This window comes from Takifugu flavidus, chromosome 19 (genome assembly GCF_003711565.1).
Source record: "Takifugu flavidus isolate HTHZ2018 chromosome 19, ASM371156v2, whole genome shotgun sequence".
NCBI lineage: Eukaryota > Metazoa > Chordata > Actinopteri > Tetraodontiformes > Tetraodontidae > Takifugu > Takifugu flavidus.
This window is the reverse complement of record NC_079538.1, coordinates 10,706,664-10,733,393: the sequence shown is the minus strand read 5'-3', so window position 1 is coordinate 10,733,393 and position 26,730 is coordinate 10,706,664. Positions and strand designations below refer to the sequence as shown.

Below are 26,730 nucleotides of genomic sequence, written 5' to 3'. Positions count from 1 at the left end.
ATCTCCGCAAAGAACCGATGCAGAGAACCGAATGTGAATCGGACCTCTGACTCCAGCTTTTGAAAAATGCATAAGTGCTCAGACGCATTAAATCAGGTAATGAGACGCAGAACTCGCCTACAGTAAAAACCTTTACTCGGCCGCCTGATGAAAATGGATGGTAAAAATATATTTCTGATCCATCTGGGTTTTTAAAGAGGAAACACCCATAGCTGGCGAATATACAATGCAAATAATCCAAACCAAGAATCACTCCAGTCAAGGTCACACCGACTGATGATTTTTGTTTGCAGAAAACTCCTGAAACTTCCGTGCAGTTCCAGCACCCACAAGCCCGAGGCAAATGGACATATGGACGACCTGAAAACATGTGGAGAGAGCTGGGGCAACAAGAGAGAGAGAGAGACAGAGAGGGAGAGAGCCAGAATGACATTCGTTCAAGCTGTGCAGCAATCATTTTTCTTCCAGCTGTGTTCTTGTCTCTCCTCATAAGGTAGCAGAGTCTTCTTTAGGATCCCACAGTGGAGCTGTGTGCTTTGAAAATGTGAAATTTTGTCCTCCCTGGGTGCGAGAAATGCACTTTTTGATAAACAAGTGTGCTTTTTTCCTCCTGATGCTCATTCCAATGCACCAATCGCCACTGCGGCCCAGTCTTTGATTTAAAAACTTAAATTAAAGTCAACTGTGGATTACAGAATGACCTTTTTTTGCTCAGCCAGGATTTTTCCACCCTGACCTTGGGTAGATGTTTTCTTTTTAAAAAGGCTAAAAAATCGCACACATTAATTCTGCAGTCGGATCTAACAACCCAATTACACTGAATTTATTTGGCATATTTTCCAAGAACAGTCCACTTATTCGCACCGGTGGAAGAAAAGAAGGCCTCCCGCGCTTTTCTTTGGTCTTCCTTTTATTTTTGATTGTGTCAGAGTGAAGCTCCGACACCCGCTGTTCTCTGGATGCCACAGTCAGGGGCCCACTTCAATCCACCTGTCAGCTGACCTTGTCCAAATCATGGACTCAAAGAAGAACACACAATTTTGCTTCAAGATGAGCACTATTGACGGCTGCGAACAGTCTCGGAACTTTATTAATAATGCATATTCCACCCATGATTATCTTTTTTTTTCTCTTTTTTTTTTTTTAAGAAAAATTTACTTCCAGAATTATTTTTTATATAATGAGAAGGCTGGAGATGCTTTCACTTAAAAAAAGTCTAAATGTACGCAGTGGGTAATGGATTAAGCACTTATTGTAAAAGAATCTGCCAGGTGGAGTGGGATGAGAATTCTGTTGAGACGCACTCGGAAAAACACAATACTTCATTTGGCCTTGCCAAGGGAAGAGCTGCTCTAATGCGGCGCCAGCAGCAGGTATTCCAGTCAGCATATGATTAATTCACATTATCTAAAATAACTAAAGCTGGCACATCAAGTGCAATCTTTACACTTGTTTTAATTGCTGGCCGTTGGCTTGAAATCTACAGTAAACAGCTGTTCTGAAGAGCCATACGAAGCCAAAACGGTCAGGACGTTCCCCCTTTCTGACAGAATCAGTGCAGATTAACTAAAATTGTTGCAACACGGATGCATCTTCAACAGCGTCCACAGGTTCTGACGTTGTCGTAGCTTCATATTCACTTATACAGCGGTAGCAAATTGTCAAGCACATTAAATTGGTTACATTAGGGAAATAAGCTCATTGAATAAGTTTCTATAGTGTACCAAAAAGTCATTTCTTCTTGACAACTAATGCGTTGACATTAACCAATCAGGGGAAACAGAAGCGAAACAGAGAACGCTCCTTAATGGAGGTGGGCAACAACAGCGTTTCCATGCCACCATTGGTCCGTGCTGCCATCCTCCCTCAACCAAATATAACTATACCCCCCCAATGATTACAGGTTCACCCTACCTGTAATTATTTGCCAATCCCTCAAACATAACATCTTGGGACCTGCATTTAGACTAAATAGCCTTGTAAAATGTCTGTAAACATCAGTGGCCCTTCTGAAGCTACAAGGCTAATCTCATTACTTCATGTCTTGAGAAAATGTAGTCACATATTCACTTTCTTGTCTGACTGCTTTTTATTTTGGAGCTTCTGATGCGGCGGAAAAGCCTAAACACAGACAGTGTAATAATTGTATCACGTTAAATCTAAAAGAGAAACCTGAGGAATACTGATCTACCCGTTTGCAACACTCTAAGATAATGAGATGACTTAAGGCTAAATAAAAAGCTTGTTTTTCAAGCTTGTTCCGTGGCTTGGAAACAGCGTGTAAGCGAGCACATAAAAAGAGGAGAAAAAAAGGAACGGAAATGAAGCGAATGATACAGTGAGTCTGCAAAGAAAATCCCGATGCTAACATCTTTATTAGTTTGTAGTACTTAAATCAAAATGGAGCCGTTTGTTCTTCCAGCTCATCTGAACTGCCCGTATTTGTCTTCCATTACGACTGATAAAGACATGCGAATCCTGACACGGCTGCTATTAAAAATCAAAGGTGGATGGATTAAAAAAATTATATTCCCAGCAGGATGTCAGTAAGGGGATTCATTTGGACCAATATTGTGCTCAGATATATAAAAAGGCAATTATGATAACGGTATGTCTATTCAATCCTGTAGCTGCAAGAATCCTGTTTTCATATATTTCACCACCATGTTGCATATGAAAATAAACACGTGGGAATACAAGCATTAAAACAACCAAATGGGTGTCTGAAAGGCAGAGATCATTTAATTTAAGTGTTTACCCTCATCTCAGCCTCACGTCTCAGTCTCCGTGCCTCTGCATGCCAATAATTAATATGTAAAAAACAATCCATTAGGGAGAAATGTTGCTCACAGATCAATTTTAACCTGTTCACAAGAAAGCAGGAGAGGAGGGGAAGTGATATTCTAAAGTTCTTAAAAGCCCTGCCCACACCAGACAAACTCAAAGAGTCGGAATGAAAGTGAAACTGGAGTTGGAGTTGAAATTAAAGACAAAACAGTTTTGGTTAATAACAATGAGCATTTAATGTGTGCAGTGATTACACACCCGTGACGACAGCAGAAAATTGCATTGACAGAATTAATACTCGGCAGCAGATAGCAAAGTCAAGCTCTAAATTAACCGAGGCCCTGTTCCACATGGTTACCTCCACACCAGGATGGCCAGCGTGGCTGTGTGACGCACAGCATCATCAGACCCACAGACACTTAATTGTTTGAAATAAATACAGTTGAATTAAAAACCAAATGCATTTTCTTTCAAAATGAAGATTTTATTATTAGCCCTCATTTCCTCATTTATTTAAATGGAATCCTCTTAGCGGGCTGTAGCTCTAGAATACAAACTCTTAAAACATGTCAAAATACTGGACTGTGTCTCCACTTGGGCCGCCAAGTGTATAAAGAGTCTCTGAACAGTGAAAATCAATAACGGCCTGTCAGCTTTTTAGTGAGGCTGAGGACAGAGCAGAGACACCGGCACCATGGAGACAGAGACGCATCCGTCCATCACATTCTCTGTGACCTCCGACAGCTTTGATCAAAGATGACAGAAACAGAGAGCGAGTCAGGATGGGAGACAGGAAGACGGGCACCTACGGTACAGCCGGGCTTCTCGCAGGTTGGTGCGTTTCCTGTGCCACAGATAAAGCGAAGCCCTAACGCCCTCTGATGTCGACGACCTTGCAACAGACGCGCAACAGCAAGGCAAAGTTGCAAAGGTAGGCGGGCAAAGAGCTGACCCTTCAGGATGGAGCGGGATTAACCGCACGGCCCTGCCGACGCACTACGCTGCATTTCCAAACATTCTCGTTCTAGACAATGTCCCGTAATTCTCCTGGCAGCCATCGACTGGCGACAATGGCCACGCTGGGAGTTGGCAAGATTCTGATAGGATGTATGTAATTATTCAGCCACACAAAAAGGCCGGACTCGGTGCCAAAGCAGATTTACCGCGTCTGTGGCCAGCGCATTCAGCATGGCATCTGATGACATGCACTGACTGGCCAAATCACAGAGCGCGGGCCGAAAACGCCGAATGGATCGAAAATAAAGCAAATGAGCTGTGAGTGAGGACGACTGGTACCCCAGGAAGCAGAGAGAGGCTGGAACGTCGATCCGCTAGTAGTAGTAACGCTAACATAGCCTTGGACAACATGAGCACGTTTCTGTGAATGTTCTCGATACAAGATACAAACATTACAAAGTACATGAGAATTTTCATGAAAGCAAAAGCAGAAAAGCCAGCACTGAACTCCGTGTTCTTCAATGTCTCCGGGGGAGGATTCTGCATTAAAAGCCAACGTTCCATGTGTTCTGGAACACAAGAGTAAACAGTCTGTGCGGTCTGTACTGCATCTACGAATTTTACCATACAAATTGGAACGATGCACTTCAGCAGCGTTCAGAGAGGCTCCTGACTTAGAAGTTTGTTTCTGTCAACAGAGCAAAGGAGAAGAAAATAAAGACAGCAAAGTTCAAAAGCCAGGCTCTGATCATGGGTGTAGAGGCATTAAACTGGACTACCAGCAGCCTGCAGCACCTGCCCACCAACGCTGGAGGAACTGGTGTTATACGTACAGGAAATCTCTGAATAATTACAGATCTAAACCTACTTACATTACCATCCCAACATCTGGCTTCAGAATTTAAGCGCTAAAAAAGCGCAATATCATTGCTGCCGAGTGCTGCAACCAAAGAAACCAATGTCAAAAGGTCGTTTCCACCATGAAAGAAGAAATTTAGTACGGAGGAAAAGAAGGTGAACTCGTGCTATTTGGCAGGGAGAGAAAATGGAGACTGAAGGAAAACGGTTCTGCCAAGAATGGGCCGTGGAACAGTGAGCTGCAGTGAGGGGTGAAGGTGGCAGGAGGCAGCAGAGAGAGACAAAGAGAGAGACGAGAGAGCACGAGGGGATGAGTCCTGACAGCTGAACCACGAGGACAGCCATGCCAGGAAGTTGAACGGACCAGAAATCTTTGAAGAATGGGAAAGAGGATAGCTGAAGGACGGCGGGAGAGAGAGAGAGGGAGGACGCTAATGTTCAACTGGGAAGTCTGTACGGATTAAATAGTTGCCGCAGAACGACAAAGTGAAATGTTTTCCACAGATGTTACAGGGAGCCACGTGACCCGGTCCTCCTTTTGGACAGCGTCCTTACCTTGGCCGAAGCCGGCGCCACCGATCCTGCTGCCGTGATGCCTCGCTTGACTGCTATGTCGCCGCTTGATGTTGTCACGGCAACTGTGACCGGAGTTGGGAGGAGGGACGGGATGACTGGGAGGGGAAGGAGCCCTGGACGGTTGTTGCCATTGACAACGGCAGAGGCACAGCTGTGATTGGCTCCTCCATTGTGGAGGCCTGTAGGACGGATGTCTCTCCGCTCCCAGGGTCCCCGGTAGTCCCTCTCAAAGCGGTGGTGGTGGCGTGACATCACTTCCTTGTCCTCTCAGAGGGAATGACGTGGGCTGGCCTATTGGAACAAGATACAAAAGGATTGAAGTCATTTCACCATAAATTCACGATTAAAAGACAAAATGAGAATAGACATGTTCCATAAAACTGCAGGTGCCACTCCAGTGACGCAAACTCAATGCAGCTCATTTCCTGCTTTCAATACCAGCTTTCCCAGTCAATGCCAGGTGCTGCCACGCTGCCAAGCACATCTATTAAAGCCCCCATTCTTACCCCCACCAAAAGGAGGCAGATTTATAACCCAAGGTTTAAAACAATACGCCTGAGTGGCACACAAAGATCAGCACCCTCAGCCGAGCTTCTCCCCCACGACGGAGCGGCACTGTCACGACCTTGTGGCCAAAACTCATTCATCCGAACACAAATATCCCAGCAGTTACACCTCATCTCATACCTCTAATGGCTGGTTAATTCACTATGATTACCCCTGAAGTGCATTCGAGGGTTCTCCCTTTTTCCACGGATGGGCGTTCTTGCCTGAGAGACGCGACTGAGGCAGGGATTACACCAGTGCGTGGTATGGGTGCTAGCGCGCGGCGCGAGAGGCGTATCATTGTATATTATATCATAAATCAAAGCAGTACAGGATCTGAGCACTAAAACCCATCACTGAGGGGATTTCAGAGCATTGTAGTCCTCACCAAAGGCATTACACTTCCCAATCCCTTGATAACAGATGAAATAAATAAATAGCGGACCAGGTTTGTGAATCCCCACATAAAATCCCCTGGTCTGCGGGGAGAGAATGACAGCTGATGATGGGTCTTTATTCTGCACGCTGGGGTCTGTCACGCTGCCTCGCAGAGGAGAGCAGGACTAGAAATGCCAGCTTCAGTGTGTGTGTGTGTGTGTGTGTGTGTGGAGTGTGTATAAGTGTGCATACGTCTAAGTAGAGCAGGGGGACGAACACAGCATAAACTACAATTTTTAAGAATTTCAGTTCTAGAGCCTTGAAGCGCACAAGGTGTTGAAAATAAAAAGTTCTTCACAAAGCGGTGATGCAAGTGATGCACAATAGCGTCTGCGGTGAGAGTGGCGGTCCTTCGGTGCCTTAAACAGCAGTACGCATCCTTTACTGTGGAGGCTAAAGCATGTTTCTCTCCTTTTCTGGCCCTCTTCAATGGGTTCCCATTCATTTCATTCAGTGCACATTTTAAAATGCTCTTATTTATTTCTCTCTTAGGCGGTTTACTCTGTCCAAATAAGCCGAGCCTCAGAGCTGGACCGAGCAGCTAAAAGCTGTGAAACAACACTGATGTGCCGTCTCATGCACCATGCAATCACCTCCCTCTCCCCCTCAGCACTAACTCCTTTTAATAAACCCAATTTCTACGAAAAGAATGAGCTCACATTATCTTAAAAAAATATATTTCAGAATAAGAGTGACAAAGAGTGTTGGACCACTGGAACAATGGCAGCGTTAGCGCCAGGTAATATTCTCTTATCGCATGAGCTCCACACCAGAGCCGAGGAATAAGAGAGCGGAACATTCCTCCCTGTAAAGCCAGAAAAAGGAAAGAAATGAAAAAGGCACGTTATCTGCAAAACAGTCACAACTGCTTGCAGAGTGCATTTGCATCCACAGATAAATATGTGATTTACTTAATCAATCTTTTCAGGCAAGGAGGGCACGCTGCTGCACATCCAAGGCTATGAAGGGAAGCACACAAATGCCCCTAAAAATGGAGAGGCCTTCATAACGGTGTGTTTTTGGTTTATCTATACGACCATTAGAGGAGCAGCCTCTGCTACCTTACCTCAAAAACACCTCCCATGATTTAAAGCCTTAATACCAAGTATGGAATAGATGTGTGGACCCCTTTAACAAACATCTGAACACACCTTTCACAATCAGTTTAAATTATTTGCCACTAAAACTAATGTTTACCCCCCTTCACAGACACAACTCATACTCATGTTTTATTTATATAACTTCTTACACGAGTCATTTTGAGGTTGTGAAGTTTTAATTTTGTAACCAGACTGTTATGATGCTCCCACATTACCGTGCTTTAATTGGGATCACAAGTGAATTTTGAATCTTTGTGAATCAATTTTGAATCAATTATGTGCGAAGCCATTGCGCACGCATAGACTCGTGCATCCGAAATGACTGTCATTTGCTGTATGCATTATGACTGTCATCATCTACAGCGTAATAAAGCCTGGTAACTGATCCCTGCAGAACAATCGTCGTTGACAAATCACACTGCAGTTAGCATCAGCGCTAAAGAAGAATTGCAGACATTTTCCCTTCACGAGGGCGACTCCGCTGCATCAGCCTGTGTAGCCTGTGTTGAGTGTCTGTTGAGAGCACAAAGGGATAAAAGACATTTTGCTCTGAGGCGCCTGTAGAAAACAACACCCAACGCACCTGTGGACACTGTCAGAGTAGATAAAAACTTAAATACATCACATCAGCAATGACACTTTCTCTGCTCGGTGCAGCACCGCTCCAGGGAAATGGTGCCAATAAAGATCTCCCCAGTGCCGCTTACATCCAGTGAAGTCCCGGTCAGCCCCGGACAAAAAAAAAAAAAAAAAAAGCTTATTTGAGAGCAGATCTGATAACCTGCCTGCTGCAACTATCGGATGTTAAGAACATTTCCAATGTCGTATAAAGCCAATCTCAGAGCTTCACTATTTTCCTACTGCAGTTAATGAGTCTCTCAAATTCCTGCAATCCATTTATCGTGCTAATCACTGAATTTCATCAGCCTTTCCCAGATAAAATTCTATTTTCTGAATCTAATCCCCATTAGAAAGTGATTCCTTCGCAAGTATCCTGACAAGAAGATGAAAATATAAACAAATAACCTGAATCGGCTTGTGGAAGGAAAAAAAGAAGGGCCTTTTGAGAATAAGACTGATGAATGAAATGGTCTGCGTTTAAGACGACTGTGATGCTGATGGCATTTATAATCTTTGCTATTAGCGTGCAAAGTGTCTGCTCGTTCATACCAGTTGCAGAAATCGTTGCAACTGCTCCTGAGCAGCGGCGGACGTGTGAAAGGCGACATAAGAAGTTGTGTGACAGGTGGGAATGCGAGACACACACTCGGAAGAGCAGCATCTGTCACTCCAGTGCGGCGTGCACCATGTCGGGCTGTGTGACAGAGCAGCGTTAACAAAGCCATGCGGGAATACGCATGGAACTGCAGCTAGATGTGAAGAAAGAGGGAGTGGAACAGATGGACAGACTGTGGCGGCACCAGAGCTACAACAAGAGAGCGAGTTAATGAGAGATAATTGTGTGTGTGTGTGTGTGTGTGGTTCTAAAATTGGTAAAGACAGACTTCAGAAAAAAAAGGGGTGTTGAAGACAGCGAGAGGTGCGGCGGGTTCTGTGTGCCGCTCGTGTCCTTGGGTGTGAAGATTATTTTGCTGACACATTCCCGTGTTCAATACCTCCAGCTATTTCAGCCACCACAGACACTTCCCAAGAGGAAAGGCTCCATTTCCAGCCAGTGTTTACTTGTATTGACCCAGCAAAGGCAGAGATCCCCCCCCGACACACACACACACACACACACACACCACACACACACACACACACACACACACACACACACACACACACACACACAAGCTGCCACCTGCTACACTCACATGTCTGCGTTAATGATCAATTCATCAATCGGTAAACTAGAATTATATAAACGATGTCTGTGCAAGCGTGCTGTAACATTACAAGGCCAAACATTTTCTGTGGTCCTGGAAGGGAACACACACAATACACACAACAACTGTCAGTTATGTGTACTTGCTCCTTTACACATAAAGTCCAACAACACAAACACAGACTAGTAAATGTCTGTCAGGCTTTCAAGGAAACCTGAAACAATTAGGATTTAACAATAATAAGTGAGTTCGTAGAAACATTTCAACCAGAAACACAGGTAAAAAAATAGTAAAATTACAAAGGGACTCATTAGACAGTTGTTTTTTTCTTTGTATCCAGACATTCCTCCGCTAATGTTAATTTGTTGTAATACAGGGGATATAATCTATATTTGGATGCTTCTTCTCAGCTTTTAGGCTTTTAGGGTCATGATGAAAAGAAAAAAGGGGATAAAGACAAATAGCGAGCAACAAACAACATGAAAATGGACAAAAGGCAGAGGAAATACGATAAACTTGCATTTGTAATCTTTGCCCAAGGAAAGCGTCCTGTAACAGGTCCAAAAATGTGCGGGCTTTCAGAGGAGAAAAATAGAACAAGTGACAATACGTATAAATGAAAGTGCAGTTCCTGTGTGGGTTTATATTTTTTCAAGGGTTTGAAAGCATGAGAAAAAGGTGCTCCTTCAAGGATAAGGTGTGGGAATGAATACAGCGGCATGCAAACAAACAATGGCATCGTTGGGATCGATGCGCGGCATTAACAGGTGCAATTAGTCCCACCACTTTGGGAGGATTCAGCACTTTGCTACAATTTGTACAGCCCATTAGTGGCTCAAGTGAGGCCCAGACCCACCAGTAAGTCGAGCATTTTTAATTTTTTTTTTACAACATATCTAATATCTGTTGCCACCAGAGTCTATCAGCTCAGACATTATTCTGGTAATTAGTTCAGAGGCAAACAGGCTGGGAAAAAAACAGCTACAGGGCAACTGAAAGAATGTGACATGCAGATAAACCTGCACCCTGAGGTAGTCACCACTTATTAAGCAAATCTGGATCCACCTCCTTATCTCATCTGCCCATTAGGATTTCCACAGAGGTTTCAGTGAAGATGACAGGAAGAGATGGCACTTTGTACATTAATCTGACACATTGATGGATGAAACTCTGGTAGTGACATGCACACACTGCTGCGTCTTCCCAGAGACAGACGTTTTGCGATCATCCCCTCCCCGATAAAGCATGAAAGCAAAGGCCAAACGGTTCAGAGTGATGTTGAATTAAGCTGGCAAAGAGAGGAGGAATAAAACTGAACTAGGGCTCAGGAGGGCTTTTTTTTCCCTTTCTCGTTTCTGGATCTAAATTTTTATACACACCTGTATCACTCACGGCGAGTTTCACACAGTGGGCACCAGCAAGGCATAAAAAAGTAAATAATCTGAGGGGGGGAAAGAGCTGAGTACTGCGTGATGCAAGGCTTTCCAAGCCACTTGTTCGAGACATTTATTTTTTATTTTTTTGCAGGAGAAAAAAAAAATCTCTCTCGTACGTGTCAGCTCTCACAGGAGGCCACAGAGACAGGAATGACCGCGGTATAATGGAATATTGTAGTGGGCAGTCCTGCTACACCCTGGCTGTGTTCAGGTTTCAGAGCCTGGTTAGCCCGAGGAACCGCGAGGCATTGCTACCGCCACCGCTGCACACTGCTGCCGAGTTAATTAAAACACCGACTTTCAACAAAACACCACATTATCAGAACAACAAAAAGGCAGCAGGAAAAAAAAAAACCCTTGGGCCAGTCTGTGCATGCATCCACAATGAGTGCCGTTTCAGCAGGATGTGGGACCAGCGGATTTCCAGACGCCAATCATGCGGCGTGCTTATGTGTGTACTGTATTGTGTGTATTCTCCGTGGCCCTTGGCATCTGTCGCCTGTTTTCTTCCAGACACGTCTGCTTGCAGATTTGTCTGTTCTCTATATAAAAACCAACATCTGCATGAAAACAAATAGCTCTCACTGCTGACACAATACGTGATGCTTTTATAATGTGTAGGAGTGCGTGAGTGTTGGGGGTGGGGGGGGCGAGTGCACGAGCGGTTAATTATCTAAATGGCTACTGCGGACATTACTGATGGAACTGAGGCTCCATCTCCTTCGACACCTGCAGCTTGTACGGACACTGTGGAGGAGAGATCAAGAGATATAGACGTCAATAACGGAAACACAGCCGCGAGGGGGGAAAATAAGCGCATTAATCAGCTGGAAAGGGGGGGGGGGCGCTTGCTAGCTGATCAGTTGAGCATGTGGTAATCACATGTGCTATACAGTAAGTTAGGGGTCATGTAAACATATCTGTCGGCAGGGAGATGCACCGCACACCTTCCATTTTGCCCTTGTTGCAAGAAAAGTGCTCCAGGGCTCCATGGTATTCATGACCCCCCCCCCCCAGACTAGTGCTTCTGGTACCCTGGCTGCACCCCAGCCATAGGGCAAGAACATTTTTATCTGTGGAATGAATAAAATAAAAACACATCAAGATAAAATGGTTCCTACTAAGTGAAGAAAGAGACTAGTGTGGGCATAAAACAGCAATTTAATCCACTACCACGGAGTACGCGCACATTAGCAGAAATGATTAAACCTTTTTTTTAATGTTCCGGTTAGGAATGTATTTTAGAGGAAATGTCATCTTATGCAGCCCTGTCGGGACTCTGGGAGATGGTTCCTGAGAGCAGCAGTGAGGAATGCACGCTCATAACTGGAAGTTTGTCTCTCCTGTGTGTCTGAGGAGACAGAACAAATAACCCTCCACTTTCAACAGCGTCTCTGTGCACCACTGCAGGAGATATATTGTTCACCTTCGACAAGTTATGCCCGTCATAGAAATCCGGTGAAATTTCAAAGATGGGATTATCCCTACAAGTCTTTTAGCCACTATATGGCTGCGATCCTGATTACTCGCCACCTTCCATTCCCCAAATGGAGCCCTTCACTCCCTGCTGAGAACAAGCTGAACTCTAATCATAAGATCCAAAGAAAAGGAAGAAAAAACAGGAGTGGAAGAGCAGACAATGCACAGATGAGCTCGAAGACGGCTTCTGATGCTGCATTTGTCATGCATTAAGTGTAAACGAGCTCAAAATTCTTCCCCTGAGCGACAACATTAAAAGGGGATGAAACATTCAGTCGAATACCATTTCGCATACAGAACAGTGCATGAAAGTGAAAATGGAGCTGTTTGAAAGGAAATATGCGTCTTTTCAAAAGAATCAAAGACGGATGTTTGTGCTTGGAGTCAATTAAAGCTTCATCCGAGGGTCACGCCTTCTGCTGAGCACGTCCCTAAATCAGTCAGCTTTTATTCCATCTAGTAGTGACAGACACCTCATTCAGGCTGTCTTTCATTCAAGGATCTCTTCCAGTATTTACAAATACAGGCAAAAGCAGCACTTATAGACATGAAAGGTCCCCTGGTGAAAGTCGTGCAACATTAAGGCGCACTCAGGTATATGCTCACATACAAATGCACATCCAGGCCAGCGCTTTCCCCCTGATTAAGCCAGCCCATCTGCTCGAGTCCTCCATCACCGCTGAGGGCAGCTATGTGTCCACGCCGGCTCCGCATGAGCCAGAATTCCCCTAGAGTGATCCAACAGCATATTAATCTACTCAAACCTCAACCTTTCCAAAAGGGCAGACGCCAGAGTAACTTCGGCGCAGTTGTTCGGGGGCAACATCATATCACTCTCTCAAATGCGCCATTCAGGCACTCCTGACTCAGATGACACGCAGTATGAAGGACGAACCCGTGCATTTCCCTTTCTCCTTGCATCTCTCGCCTTTTTTCCACTTATCTCTCATGTCTGGGTGCTCTCTCAAAAAGCCATTCTCTGTCTTTGTCTGTTTCTCCATATCTGTACCAACACACTGGCCTTTGAGAGAGCGCCGCGAGTGGCGCCGGAGCCCGAGTCTGGCCCAGAGGAGCAGTTGGAGCGCTATAGATTAATGGCCCAGGAGACAGCTGAGGCAAGTGGAATGAACAAATAAAAAGGCCGGGGAGATGACCAAAAAGGGAAAAAAAGGGAAAGAAGTAATGATAAGGGGAATGAAGCTTAGACAATGTTGTAGGAGGGGTACTGAGTGGGAAAATGCTTTCTGCCGTTGTGGTTTTACACCAATCAGGAGTAAATCTGCCATCATATAATGCTATAGTGGGAAGATTTAGTGTCTGCTCAACTCACAGAAAAGGGCGATAAACTCCTGAGTAAGAGAGAAGACACAATAATGGATCAAAAAGACTTTTAATGAAGCAAAGCTTGAGCATTTTCATAACAACAGTGGTGCATAAGCAGCTATATTTTATAATCTGCAGCACGTTTATTGAAAGGGTCAGATGTGAGGCAACTGGCTGAGTATGAACAAAGACTTTGATGAGCAAATTAACCAACCAAGTCACTTTATTAAGAGAATCAGTCCAGGGCCACGCTGGTCTCGGGGCCTGCGTATGTCAGCATCGTAACGTGCTGACAGCCAACCTGCTGATGTTACAGCACTCGCCATGTTTATGTTTGTAGCTTAGTGTAGCAGCAAGCTTGTTAGCTTTGAGCACAAAGCAAGGTTCATCTTGAAAGGAATGCTAATCACTTTGTCCACATTTGGAGGATGGCAAATATTGGCTTGCTCTTGCTAACAATGCTAACATTTCATAACTGAAGATTACCAGGTTCCCTAAATATTTTAGTTTATAAGTTTGAGATGATAAGTGCTTGACTGCCATAATGACTAATTTAACACTCCCCCAACACACACATACACACACACCCCAAACCACAACAAGAAAAGAATGACACAAATGTAAATATTAAAAATGAAAATCAAGAATCAATGGATGCAGAACTGGTGCACAGCTTAGTGTGGATTTGGAATCTCATTTCTGAATTCTCCAATGTTGTGGAAAGCCAGGAAGGACGCTGCTGTAGTGCCTACGGTATTGTTTGCAACTCTCCAAATTAAAGACGTGCGACAGTGCAAAGCAGGGGGGAAAAACAACAGCAGAAAAAGGGGAAAAAAAATCAGAAAAGATGGAACCAGAGGAGAGGAGGAGGATTAAAGATCAACAGTGGGGATGAGAGAGCCAAGAGAAATGAGGGGGAAGAAATCTGAAACACACACACATATTCTTCAATCAATATATTGTGGGAACGTGGCCCCATGGTGAATCACTCTCCTGGTAATAACCAAGAGGAGTCGCTATGTTGCTTTTTTAATATGTTGCCAGAGTTTCAGTGGACACACAGTAATATGCAGTGTGAAGAGGAAAGAAAGAAAGAAGACGAGGTGCGTTGCACATGAGTCTGCTGGGTCTGTGTGTATTGAGGGAGCATTGATGTATGGGCCTGGACAGTCAGATAAAAGAGGGGAATCATGATTAGGTTGGCTAAAGTCTCCATGCTGGCACCTCCGCAGGAACCATGAGGAAAAAAGGAAAAGCCTTGATTGTTCGAAGGGTCTGCCCCTGCGTTCCCTCGCCCACTGCCTCCTTATCGCTTGTCCCTTCCGATGAGCGCTCAATGCATCAAAACCTGCCCTCCTCAGACCAAGGACCCACTAAAAAAGGAGAATTTCATTAGGGGTAAAAACTATCACTCCCTTCTGGTCACATCGATTTCGGGGATATTGAGGGCTGAGTAACTTTTCCACCTCGGCCTTACAAATCTGTCCGCCGGTCACCGTCCACAGAGCTGCGGGATTACACGGTGCCCCGGCAGCTTGACCTTCACTCAACTATTTGACCTCAGGGCACATCATCCTCCGTCTCTTTATTGACTCGATTCCATCTCGCTCGATCTCATCTTTGCCCGCCGTGTTTGAAACTGCACCGCCAATGTTGTTGCCGTAAACGAGAGCAGCTTCTCAATCGACTCGGGTCCCCTTTAAAGTGGCTTTAAATAAGTAATGGAGCGTCTCATCTGCCTTGGCTACCTCATAGCTGCACGGGTTACAGTAAAGGGAGATTTACGGCGGGGCAAATGGAGACAAATGTATCAGCTAAATGGGAGCGTTCAGTCTATGACGCCGCACGGTGACATATAGTGTCAAAGCCCAAATGGACAGCTGCGGGTTCAGGGTGGCGTAGAAGACGGACTGATTAACTTTTTATCATACGCTGGTTGGAACATTTGACAGATGACAATAGCGTTTCTGGAAAATTTAAGCCTGAATGCAATCTGCAGAAATGACAGCGGGTGACTGATGGCCGGCTGGAGAAACTGTTTCTCCAGAGAAGGTGGTTAAAATTCATCTGGCCTGTGATATATCACCATGGCAGTGAGATACCCACAGCAGAGCAACCAAGAGTCAGGTTAATGAGCTCAAACGGGCCTCACCTCTGCACTTGAGTCTGAGTTCCATTAAAGAACAATGGCCAGGGAAAAGATTGTCAACAGCTATTTATTCCCAGTTTGAATCTGTTATTCATTGTGTGAGTCAGATTCATTATGAGGTTTCTGTCGTTACTGTAATTAAATGCAGGCGGCGCAATTTTTGCATTTTTGTCATCCAGCTCGCTCTGGAACCACGGCTGCACGCATCTACTCCTTGCTCCTCCAGTCTGGCTTCCTTTCCTGACTTTGCCAAAGAAAGCAAACACAGATAACATCATTTCATCAAATGTAGACCATTAAGCTGACCACAAAGCGCTACACATCACGCCTGACGTCGACTCAAGTCACCGCGTTCTTTCCTACACGGCTCCTTTGTGAAAAGAAAAATCACATTTTAAAGACACGCAGGTCTGATCTGTATTAAATCCAACCATGACGACCATGGCATCGCACCCATGGGGAAAATATACTGCCTGCATAAACATAGAAATCTTGACATATTCCGCCTTTGTAAAATCTAAACGGAGTGTATGATTCCTCTGCACGTAAACAAAACAAGAATATACAGTAGATGTTTTGTACAGAGTGGGAGATCTATGCTAATACAGTAAATAGCCTCCTGACCTTTAGTGGGAACAAACACGCCCGTGCATGTAGAGAGCAAATTCAGACCTACATGTAGAAAGAAATATGCAGATAATATTCCCTGTGGTCAGCAGCATCTGTTTAATAAAAGCTGTGCGATGTAGAATTTAATGTCATTCGGGTCAGTCCCAGGATGCTGCGTAGCATCAAATTAGATCCACTGGAAATGGAATATCTTTTGGAAAAACCAAGCGCAAGCGACACCGCGAGAGTCTCATGAATGTTCGACTGCACCAGGACCTGACGGGCAGGTGAATCAGAACTTTGGACTCTTTATTCTGCGGCAAAGTTTTGATATTTCACTTAACTTAAAGGAACTTCTAAAACGTTGACGCAAGCAAGGCAGAAGAATCAGCATGTGCTCAGAGCTGAAATATAATTCACATGTAATGTAAAAGAAGGGCTAAGAGGATGTAAAACAAAATACCAAACCGGTCTCCAGAGGGAGCACGGCAGTTTCTTTTCCTCTGTTGGAGAAAAACGTGGAATAGTTTCACACCGAGTCCCTCCAGAATATCGAAGTAGGGCAAAGTGCTTTCTTTGGAGCCGGTATAATTGCCCCGTAAATGTGAATTCAAAAGGTATGAAGGGGAGATGGAAATGGTTGTAATTAGTGGATTCCAAAGACTGGCCATTTATTAAATCCATTATTATGCACTCTTTAGTGTTTATGATCCAGGCTTCCACACATCAGAGCTGTGCTTTCACACTGTAGCCAAGGCCCCTTTACTCTGAGAAAGGTTTCAAAATTCTGTTTTTTGGGGTGTTTTTGTTTTTAGAAATGTCCTGATATGTGACGGCACTTCTCACCTTGCGAGCCTCGTCACCTCCCCAGCACAGCGCGGTGTACCTCATAGCATGCTGGCTAATCCCAGTGAAACCAACGCATCTTTGGGTGAAAAGAGGCCACTAAAATGCCAGACCATATTACCGGCCCCGTCCTCCATCCCCTCTACCGGGCTCCAACGACGCTTCTTTCTCACAGGGGGCACCTGTCTGTGCATCTCTTCATTAATTCATGAAGGTGGTGGTGGGGTTTGGAAGAGGGGGCGGGACACAAGCAGCTCTCGTTCCTTCGCACTGCCACTTATCTGTAGTGAAAAGCATGACTACATTGCAACTGAACCCTGACAATGGGGGCCAGCGAGGGAGGGGAGACAGTGTGAGAAACCTCAAAGTAACCGTTGGGATTCAAGCTAATCGTGCTGAAGGTAGCCGAGTCACCCAGAGACGCCATAAGGGAGAATCAAGACACTGACAAAAATACTGTATCCATGAATCAGCTAAACTGGTGTGTGGGTGTGTGTTCGTGAGCTCAGGTGCGGCTGCCTGCCTGCGATCGTGCATGTGTACATAATTCACGTGAAGTTCTGTCAGCCCTGTGACACCGACAAGCTCAAAGGGAAAGAGTAAAAGAGATTCCACCGATTCCACCGCCACCATTCAGCATCAGAGACGTAGAAAAAGAAGAAAATCCCCCCCCCTCCAAAAACCGCGAGCGTGGCTCTGAAAGGGTGCGAGTGTGTGCATACTGTGGCAAAGCCTGAAGGGAAGACGACTACAGACGTACGAATCTACAGAAAACGAATTAGCCCGACTTGTCAGAGGGGAAAAATAAAACATTTAACTTTCTGTGCACGAGATCAATCTGGATTCTTTGATATGGGAGACATTTTAGAAGCTGCATATTTCTGTAATTCACGCACAGATCTTTCAACAAATATTCAAAATCTGATCAAACACGCCATTATGTTGACAGCCCTCAATTCCATTCAATGAAAGAAGCGTCTGCAGGCAACCTTTGAGGAGGGGAAAGCAGGCAACAAAATTATGCAAATGTCTGTCAATTTAAGGAATCAGAGGGTGCAAATTAGCAGCCTGTTAGTCACTTTTAGCACCACAAACGCTGCTAGCACAGATGAAGGGCTGCAGCCCGATTTTCATTATCAATATTCCACAGGAAAAAAAAAGAGGAGGAAGGCAGATGAGGAAAGGGGTGAATGAACATGAGGGAAATGAGAGATCGGGAGATGGAGACAAATGTATGTGAAAACACGGGTCCCGATTCAGAGGCATATCAACTCCAAATATCAAATTAGCCAAATGAATGGTACAAGATAAAGTAGAGCACGGGGAGAGCGAGCGCGGCGCAAATGAAAGAGGGGAGGGTAGAGGGGGGATCAGCAAGGGCATGTAAAGAGTGGCAGGGATCGGAGAGTATTTCAATAATCAATAGAGCGTGAAGTGAAGCGGGGGGGAGACAAGGAGAAAGAGAGGGAGAGAGGGAGACGCAGGATATCACAGTTCATTAGTCATTGCTGGTGACGAGGAGAAACTGTAGCATGAAGACTGTCAGTGGGTCTTAATCAGATGAGAAAGGATGGAATTTAGCGTTTAATTTCAACGCCATCATAGCTTCTATTGTCTGGCCCTGAAGGGGCTTATCGCTGTCTCTCCACCTCAGAGTCCTGCTGCTCCTCCCGCTGCTCCGCCAGCAAACAAGCTGCCAGCCAACTCACCAGGGAAACTCTAAAGAGCTGTGGAGAACCTAAACTCTCCCTCTTTGCAAAGCCTCATTTTCTCGTGCCGCTCCCGCCCCCTCCCTGGCGTCTCCTGTCTTCCTTTCAGACTCTGTGTCTCAAACCTTGCTGAAAAACACAATGTTACGGTAGCCTTCGCTGTTATATAGAAGCATCTGCAAACCACAAGGAATCAATTCTCCCTTTTAAAGAAGCCCATTAAAGGGCGCCAAGGCGAGTGAAAGCACTTACTCGAGACGTACCATTACAGTATGTGAAGAATTCTTTTCTGTTCTGAGGTAAACTCTAATGAACATGCACAGATATACATTCTATTTACAGTAGAAACATGTATATGAGTGTCTGCAGTTTACCAACACAGGACAGTAAAATCTCATACTCCCTCGTACTTGTACACAGTAACAAATAAATACTGCAATAACCTCCTTAAAATCCACATCTCCACCGTGTTTTCCTCTCGTAGGGAACTGTTCCTGTCAGAACTTTGGCCCAAAACTCTCAGTCAGCCAGCTCAGTTGGGGACAGTCTCTGATTCAACCTCCCCCGCCTGGCTGGAAATGTGTTTACTGCATTTGTACCACTACGCTGCACTGCCCGCCTCATTCACCACTACCAACCCCCCCACCCCCCCGACAGCAGCCATGCGGCTCCACTGTGCGAATATTGCGTAAATACTGTCTGTAGGCGTGTTTGCTGGTGTGCATCCTTCTGTGTGTCGCTGCGTGGGGGGGGGGGGAGTCTGAAACTTGGGAGCAACTTGCAACTTTTCAGAGTTAACAAAGGTCACGCGAGGAAGCGCAGCACAGGGGCATTTGGTGTCCATCATGTCATTGGACGGTGAGTCGGGCTTTATTTTTTTTCCCCGTTTTTACCCAATACGACGTTCTTCTTGGGGGAAAAAATTATCTGTTGTGAGATTACAAACAGCCTTTCAGTGTTTTCACTGTTTAGATTTTGAATGAAATGTCCTTAAATTTCACATTGTGCAAAGAAATAACACAAATAAATAAACAATGTTAATATGCTTTTGCGCACGTTGGATATGATGGCACAATAGCAGAAGAATGCAGGTAAATAATCATTTCATTTAATATCAGTAAACCTGTTGCAATAGTGAGCTAAATTCCACCTGCAGGTCCCATTCAGGCGCATGGCTTTGCATAGAAAAATGGAATATATGTCCCGACTCACTCAGAATCGCTGCTATACCATAGATTTGCTATGGTATGCTGGATTGCATGCTGGGGCTGTGTCTTTTGTTAAAGCTCTAAGGCATGTATTTGCATGTAGACATGTAATATTCATGTATATCTGACTTCACTAATCACACAATCATATCGAGCCGCCATGCGTTGTGCGATGCACCCATGACTGTGTTATTGACAAATTGTAAACACAGATGCCGAGAAAAACAGCACAATAAATGTGGCTAATATAACAAAGCCTACTACAGCATAAGATAGCACAGATTGTGGGAGAAAGCCCAGAGTATCTGGTCTAAGCTGCACGGCCGTTCTGATCCATCCACACATGAGCCAACCGCAGAACATGTGCATTGCAGGACCTCTTACTTTTCATTTCAGCCGCTGATATTAAAAGATTAGAGCAGCCACACTGCCCACGTAAGCACGAGAGGATCCAGCAGCAGTTCATCTAGAGATTTAGAAGCTGCTGTTATTTTCACATCATGTGGTTCGCAGCAAAAACAGGCCAGAAACGATCTCTGGATACTGGAACACAACCACTCTCATTACTTTTTCAGTGGCTTTTTTCTTCTGAACATGCAAAAAGCAATGTAATTAAGTGAGAAGAAGCAATTCCACTGAAGCCATATACACTGAAACTTCAACCGAGATCCACAGAAAATAACAATAAAACAAATAACCTGCTCTGACGCCTTCATACAGCCAGTGCATTAGCGCGACTGCCACATAGTCACACATCCTGCAATGCTATAACGTCGGTAAATAAAAGATCATTTTCCAGTTCAGAATTGAAAATTGTGCATTTCCTTCCTTTTGTGGCAGCCTATAGAGCTGCAAGACAGAACGGCTTCGAAATGATGGATTATGAACAGCCATGGAAAAATGTGCGAATCATAAACTGTGCAGCATCATAATAATAATGGTAATAAAATGATGCAAGGAGCATAATGTGTGTACTTCCCTGGCTGACTGATGTGGGAGGGAAGGCGGGAGATAGCTGTGATAGATGATGCTCGACTGTTCAACTTTGTCTGCAGTGCTGTTGAGATTGTGGCGAGATTATGCAAATACAAACCTTCCCTTCCATCGGACGCCAGGATACGGACACTCCGGGAGGTGAAACATCCACTAAATTCATGCGTATCGAGGAAAATTTGTTAATAACTGGACAGATGGAGCAAACTTCCGCTTCAGTTATTTGTCAGGGGCGCTACAATTTCACTTGACTGGAAAGGGTAGCGAGGAAGGAGCCAGTGCCACCTCACTCATCACGCACGTTCCTCACTGCCCTCCGACTGACCTCACACCACTCAAACACACCCCAAAGAACCAATCCAGCTGCGACTGCACACCCACTCACACACTTAAAGATAGGAGCCAGAGGACATCCACATGTGAACTCATGAACATATGGATGCAACACAAGTACGAGAGTGGAGGCGCAGCTGAAAGCTCCCGTAGCAACGGCGTCCGGGACTGAGTTCGACCTGGTGGGATTCACAGCAAGCGTTGGTGTTCATAGAGCGTATCCAATGGCTGCAGCTGTGAACCCCCAGACTCGCCACTTGTGTGTACGTGGTGGCGTTGTGGTGATCTTCTACAGGTTTCTGCAGAAATGTTCCCCTCCCCAGGACCCAGACAGGTATACTGAAGGTACAAGTCCTTACACGGGCTCAAGGGTTCAAGGCAGACAATTGGCATGAGGCTGAGCTACGTCACAGCTTTTCAGGTATAGCTTAGCTCACAACAGCCTTCTCGTCCCATGTTTTTCAAACTAGCAAACTTTTTTTTTTTTTTTAAACGATATGTGTCCCAGTTGAAGATAAAGTAGATTAAAGCAGGTTTCTATCAGATGATCACAGAGTTTGTCATCTGGAATAAAGAATGATTAATGCGCGCCTGGGTGAGAATTCCTCAACAATCAGCAATTTGTGTTCCACTCATTAATATATGCAACACTCAAAGAGCTATCAAAACGGAGCAGGAGATGGAACAGGCAGTGTTTTCCCAGAGAGCAAAAGGCAATTACTGTACCAAACTAAACAAACGCGGAAGTAAACAGGTAACGGTTGAAATAAGGAATAATTTCCTCCCTGGTTTACAACATCAGGGGCTGCTTTAAAATCTGAACTTTCCTTCCTAAAGAGGCCTCATTCTGTCAACAGCTGAGGAGGTCACCTTCAGTGCCACCATGGACTGTAATTACCATGTATTTAAAAAGCTCAAGCTATTGGTCATTTGCATAGACCTCTGTTCTTTCCATGCTCAGCACAGGAATATGAATCTGTCTCACGTTTCAGATTCAGAAACATTAAATGCGTTACATCGCAGCTCTGCCGGCTGTGTCGGCATCCCTTATATCAGAGTTTAAAGGGGAAATTGCTCACTTGAGTGCATTAGAAATCTAAAACGATAATGGACATGTTGGCATCACTTTTATGACCCACAATACACTGTCCAACCAAAGTGCCTATAGGGTTAGTAATTAATACATTGCAAGATCTTGATGGATATTTACCTGTTTAATAGGAGTAATCAACTGATGGATCAAACCAACATTATGATTGATTGGTTCCCTCGGCTCTTTGCGATATTACTAAAGCCAGACCTTAAACAAACTGCTCCGTGTCAGCACCATCCGCTGCTAAACTGATTACTTTATTCAGCTAATTATGTCCAAACTGCTGAGACAGGTTGGAACACAGCGAGGGGTGGAGCCGCGGGGACGAGGTGGGGGTAAAGGAGGTTAGATGGTATTAGAAAGTGTGTATTCACACCGCATGACACAGCCGAGGGCCCATTTCTGGGAAATAACACACTACAAGGAGATTGAATCAACAGTGTTGCCAGTGTCTGGACGTCAGGACTGCTAGTGGAGGAACCTGGTTTGCTTCGAACAGCTTGTCTATATATTAAAAAAGATAAGATGATCGACTACTCAACGTAAAAGTATTTATGCCGTTGAGCCATTTCGAATGGTTTGTAGCGTCTCCTTGTTTAAAGAGCTGACTGGGCTCATATATTAGCAGCCGAAGCTAAACCACGGCAGCTAATGAGTACACACGCTGTTCTACATTACACCATGTCATGTGGAGGAAATGATTGCGGGACATTAGCAAAAGGCAGATTCATACCTGGTGAGGCAGAGCGATGCTCGCTGCTGTTCTTTAACACGCCGCATTTAGTCAGGAAATCCTGCGTCTAAAAAAGCCTCTTCATTTTCAAATGGATGTGGAATGAAGCGACATGGAGCAGTTTGGATGTAATAAACCACGCAGAGGTGTATTGAAGGGGGGAAGGGGGGGGGGGGGGTGTCCATTTTGAGTTAATGACAACTTGATGCCCAAGCTCCCTTAAAGAAACCCCAACGTTCAAATGGTTTCGCTTACAATCAAAGGAAATCATCTTCAGATGGTGCAACACGCTTGGCTAAACGTCCTGGTTTGATACCCTCAGGCTGTGAAATTTATTTTCCTCCAACACAGCTGCTCGTGGTCATTTTTCGAAATGGCAGTGAGATATTAACACGTTTCAAGGGACTGATGTTGCCGCTGTATACTGCACCCCGTAAAAGCTTTGTTCTCATACCAGGAAACACCCGTTTTCCCTGAAACCCAGCGACACACTGACATTTAAAAGCCGCACATCTTGGCTTCACACACTCATTATTTATTTTCCAGGCCTTAATTTTTCATGCATAAGCAAAAATATTTAAATCCTAGAAAATTAAACCATTTTTCTCCCACGTCTGTTGAGCCTCACAGGCATTCTTTTTGGTAATTAAAACTATTATCGTGCCTGCTCTGAGTGGACGGCTGCTATTGAGGCAGGGAAAAAATGGCTGCTGAATAAAAGTGCCTTTTTCTTTTTTGTTTATTAGAAAAATGATCCGAGGTAGGGTTCAGGGTGTCCAATATTTTATGAATATCTCGGGAGATTAAAGAAATATGGCTCGGGGAAGCAGAAGATGGAAGAGCTCCATCATGTCAGGAGGCGAAAACGCGGATTCTTTTGCACACGTGCGTGAACGCTGGCGTACACAAGCTACACAAGAGATTTCCAAAACCCCACTGAGAACCAGGCGGTCAACTCTTCACGTTCGCCGTTACTGTCCTTTGTGTTCGGCATCAAAGTTCCGCCCAGCCATAAAAGCCAAATTCTCTATGACACAGTGGAGATTGCGCTGTCGAGAATGCAATCAGCCAAAGCCGCCTCGAGTGCTGATGAATTACCATGGCTTAGGGAAAGACAATGACATGTCAGTTTTGCACCGAGTGGCTGCACTGAGAACAAGACCGGCGTAAGTCGCCGCGCAGCCCCGCATCCTCCGAATGGATCAACATCCTTCATGTTGTGTCGTACGTATTCGAGGCACGGGTCTCATTTATTAAAGAAAATATTTGTGTTACTGTTTTTCCAAGCACTTCACCGGCCACTGAAGGGCCTTGGCTGATTGTTTGTTGGTTGAAAAATAAAATCCAACAAAGTACCCATGTGTAGAACATGCTGCACCACCTTTCCCTCATCCCGTCTCCCTCCTTCATCCGAAGAACATCGCTGCAGGCTAAGGGGGCAAAAGATGCAGCCGTAAGAAGAAGCAATGGCGGCCACGTGAAGATACGGCGTGTCCGTCGTTGCCATGACCGCCGAGTCGAGCCGAGGGCACGAAACAGTCAGTTCCACGACCGTGTCAGCTGAAATTACTGTTTACGCTCAGCGAACGCGCTGCCAATACGTCTCCTGTGTTGCTCTGGTCGGCAGCGCTTTGAAAATATGTTTCCAGAGTATTTAATTACCTCCAAGCTAACTGTTTAGAACAAATGCAAAAAAAAACTGGGATCATAGTGGAGTCTTTGTTTATTTTTAATGGAGACCTTCAAACTGGAATGTGTTAGGCTTACGCATTAAAAGACGAGCCATCACTGCTCTCATTATTTGGCCAATATTAGAAAACAGTCTTAAAAACAACCAGCTTTGCTTCCTCTCCTATTTTTGTTGCTGTAACGGACAATCTGACCCACCATATTTCATAAACAGAAAGACCATTACCGATGCCGAACTCCCTTTAAAATGGAGCTTTTGCCATTACGCTGCATTAAAGATGTATGAGTGACGGGACGGGCGTGGGTTTTGTTCCAAGCACCATTTATCAGCTGCAAAAAGGAAAGAAAAAACTAAATCTACTGTTGTGCTGTTGTGTGACGTCCAAATTCCCCTAGTTTCACTTTTATATCACAGTCCGGCAGTAAAGTGCTGACAGTCCCACGTTGCTTTTGTCAAAATTCATCCGTCCTAATCCGCAGAGGAAGCACTCCCTTCTCTGTCCAGAAAATAAAGCACTTGGATGGAAGTCTGTCCTGGCAGCTGCCATTAAATAATCATGGGTCCCTTTGCTGAGCCGTGCCGTGCCCAGCTGGGCTGTGGCGCTCCAGCCTTAGTGTCCATGTTAAACTCATCGCCGCAGGGTTCAGGTAGAGTGCAAGGCTGCTCTTCAGTTCCTGAGACCAGCGCGTCGTAAAACCCGGCGCGCTGCGGCCCTCGCACGGACGCAAACGCACACGCATGTTCACCTCGCTGTGACCCCTGCTGCCGTGTCTGCGCGGAGTAAGGTCGCATCACGGTCACTGAGCAGCTTGATGCACCACCAAAACATTGAATGAGCTCGACGCCACATGACGTTTCTTTTTTTTTGATAGGGGATTCGCTGGTTTTCTGTGAGTCCTGCGTCTTGGGTTTTTTTAAACTGGCTTCTGCCTGGATGAGCGTATGTAAACAATAGTCATGTGAAGGTCGGCACACGAGGAAATGAAAAACAAAGTGTCTTTTATTGGGCTATAAATGTGGAGGGGTTTATCTTTTCTGTGAAAAAAATAATCATTTTAACATTAAACCTTAAGGTAGAGTTAAGGTGGTTCAGGTGGGTGTGGTTTTCGCTTGCGTCCATTTGTTTCACGTCGAAATAAACCGGCGTGACCTTAAATGCAATGTAAATATAAAGGGCGATTCTGACATTTTAGTGGGTAATGACAAGAGAAAAATGTGCAAAGATAATAATATTTGCATCAGCTATCTCTGCCATCACTCAGAGCCAGCACGCCTGGAGAGACCCTGGTTTCATTAACATGTGAGAGAATATTTGATCAATTCAACTGTGACAGTCTTGTTTTAATATAATGGGAAATCTAAATAAATAGACAGGCTGATTGGATCACTGGAAACAAAAGGTTGGTGGTGATATGTACGATAAAACAAATGAAAGATGCAGATTCTGGAAGGCTAATGCACAAAGGCAGCAGGTCCTGGACCGTTCATTTATTTCCCCGCTTTTCCCAAGGCAGACATTCTGCATACTCAACATCTAACCGGTGAGAACCGTCTACGTGGAGTGATGGATGGCTTACAGAGCGCAGAGGACCCGGGAAATGTTAAATATTCTCATTAACTGGCTGAGAGATCACACACTTTGGCAACAGTCTTGCCGCACCCATGTGAGCCAGAGGCGGTCAATAACAACCCCCACCCGCTCCCTGTGCCGTCTATCCCTCATGTCTTCATCACCCTTCTCTTTTTCTACTTCATTTCACTGGCTCGTGCTCTTCAGGCGCTGGAATGACAGGCAATACCCGTGTCTGACCTGTCATACACGTCTCAGTCGCAGCAGAAGGAGCTGAGCACCTCAGATGGACCGACACCCGATCAGTCGTACCCGCTGCTCCCCGTTGACCTGGTGGATCTGAGTTGTTAGCGCGGGAATTGAGATTAACAGGAGCAGCTGTCCGTAAAGAATACCGCGGCTTGACTTCTGCTGGATGGACGGTTTCTGCGAGGAGATAACAGCTCTGTCGGGCTTCCGATGAAAGAA

At 45.1% G+C, this 26,730-nt stretch overlaps 1 protein-coding gene across 3 annotated transcripts in view; it reads right to left on the bottom strand.

The window, feature by feature from the left end:
* The window catches only part of LOC130516583 (kelch-like protein 29), a 142,842-nt gene that overhangs the window by 90,147 nt on the left and 25,965 nt on the right, over positions 1–26,730 (bottom strand). For all 3 annotated transcript variants that reach the window (XM_057017736.1, XM_057017738.1, XM_057017735.1), the window contains one exon: positions 5,158–5,469. In XM_057017736.1, the coding sequence (XP_056873716.1) occupies positions 5,158–5,430 (273 nt within the window). In that variant the 5' untranslated portion in view covers positions 5,431–5,469. The remainder of the gene's footprint in view (positions 1–5,157; positions 5,470–26,730) is intronic.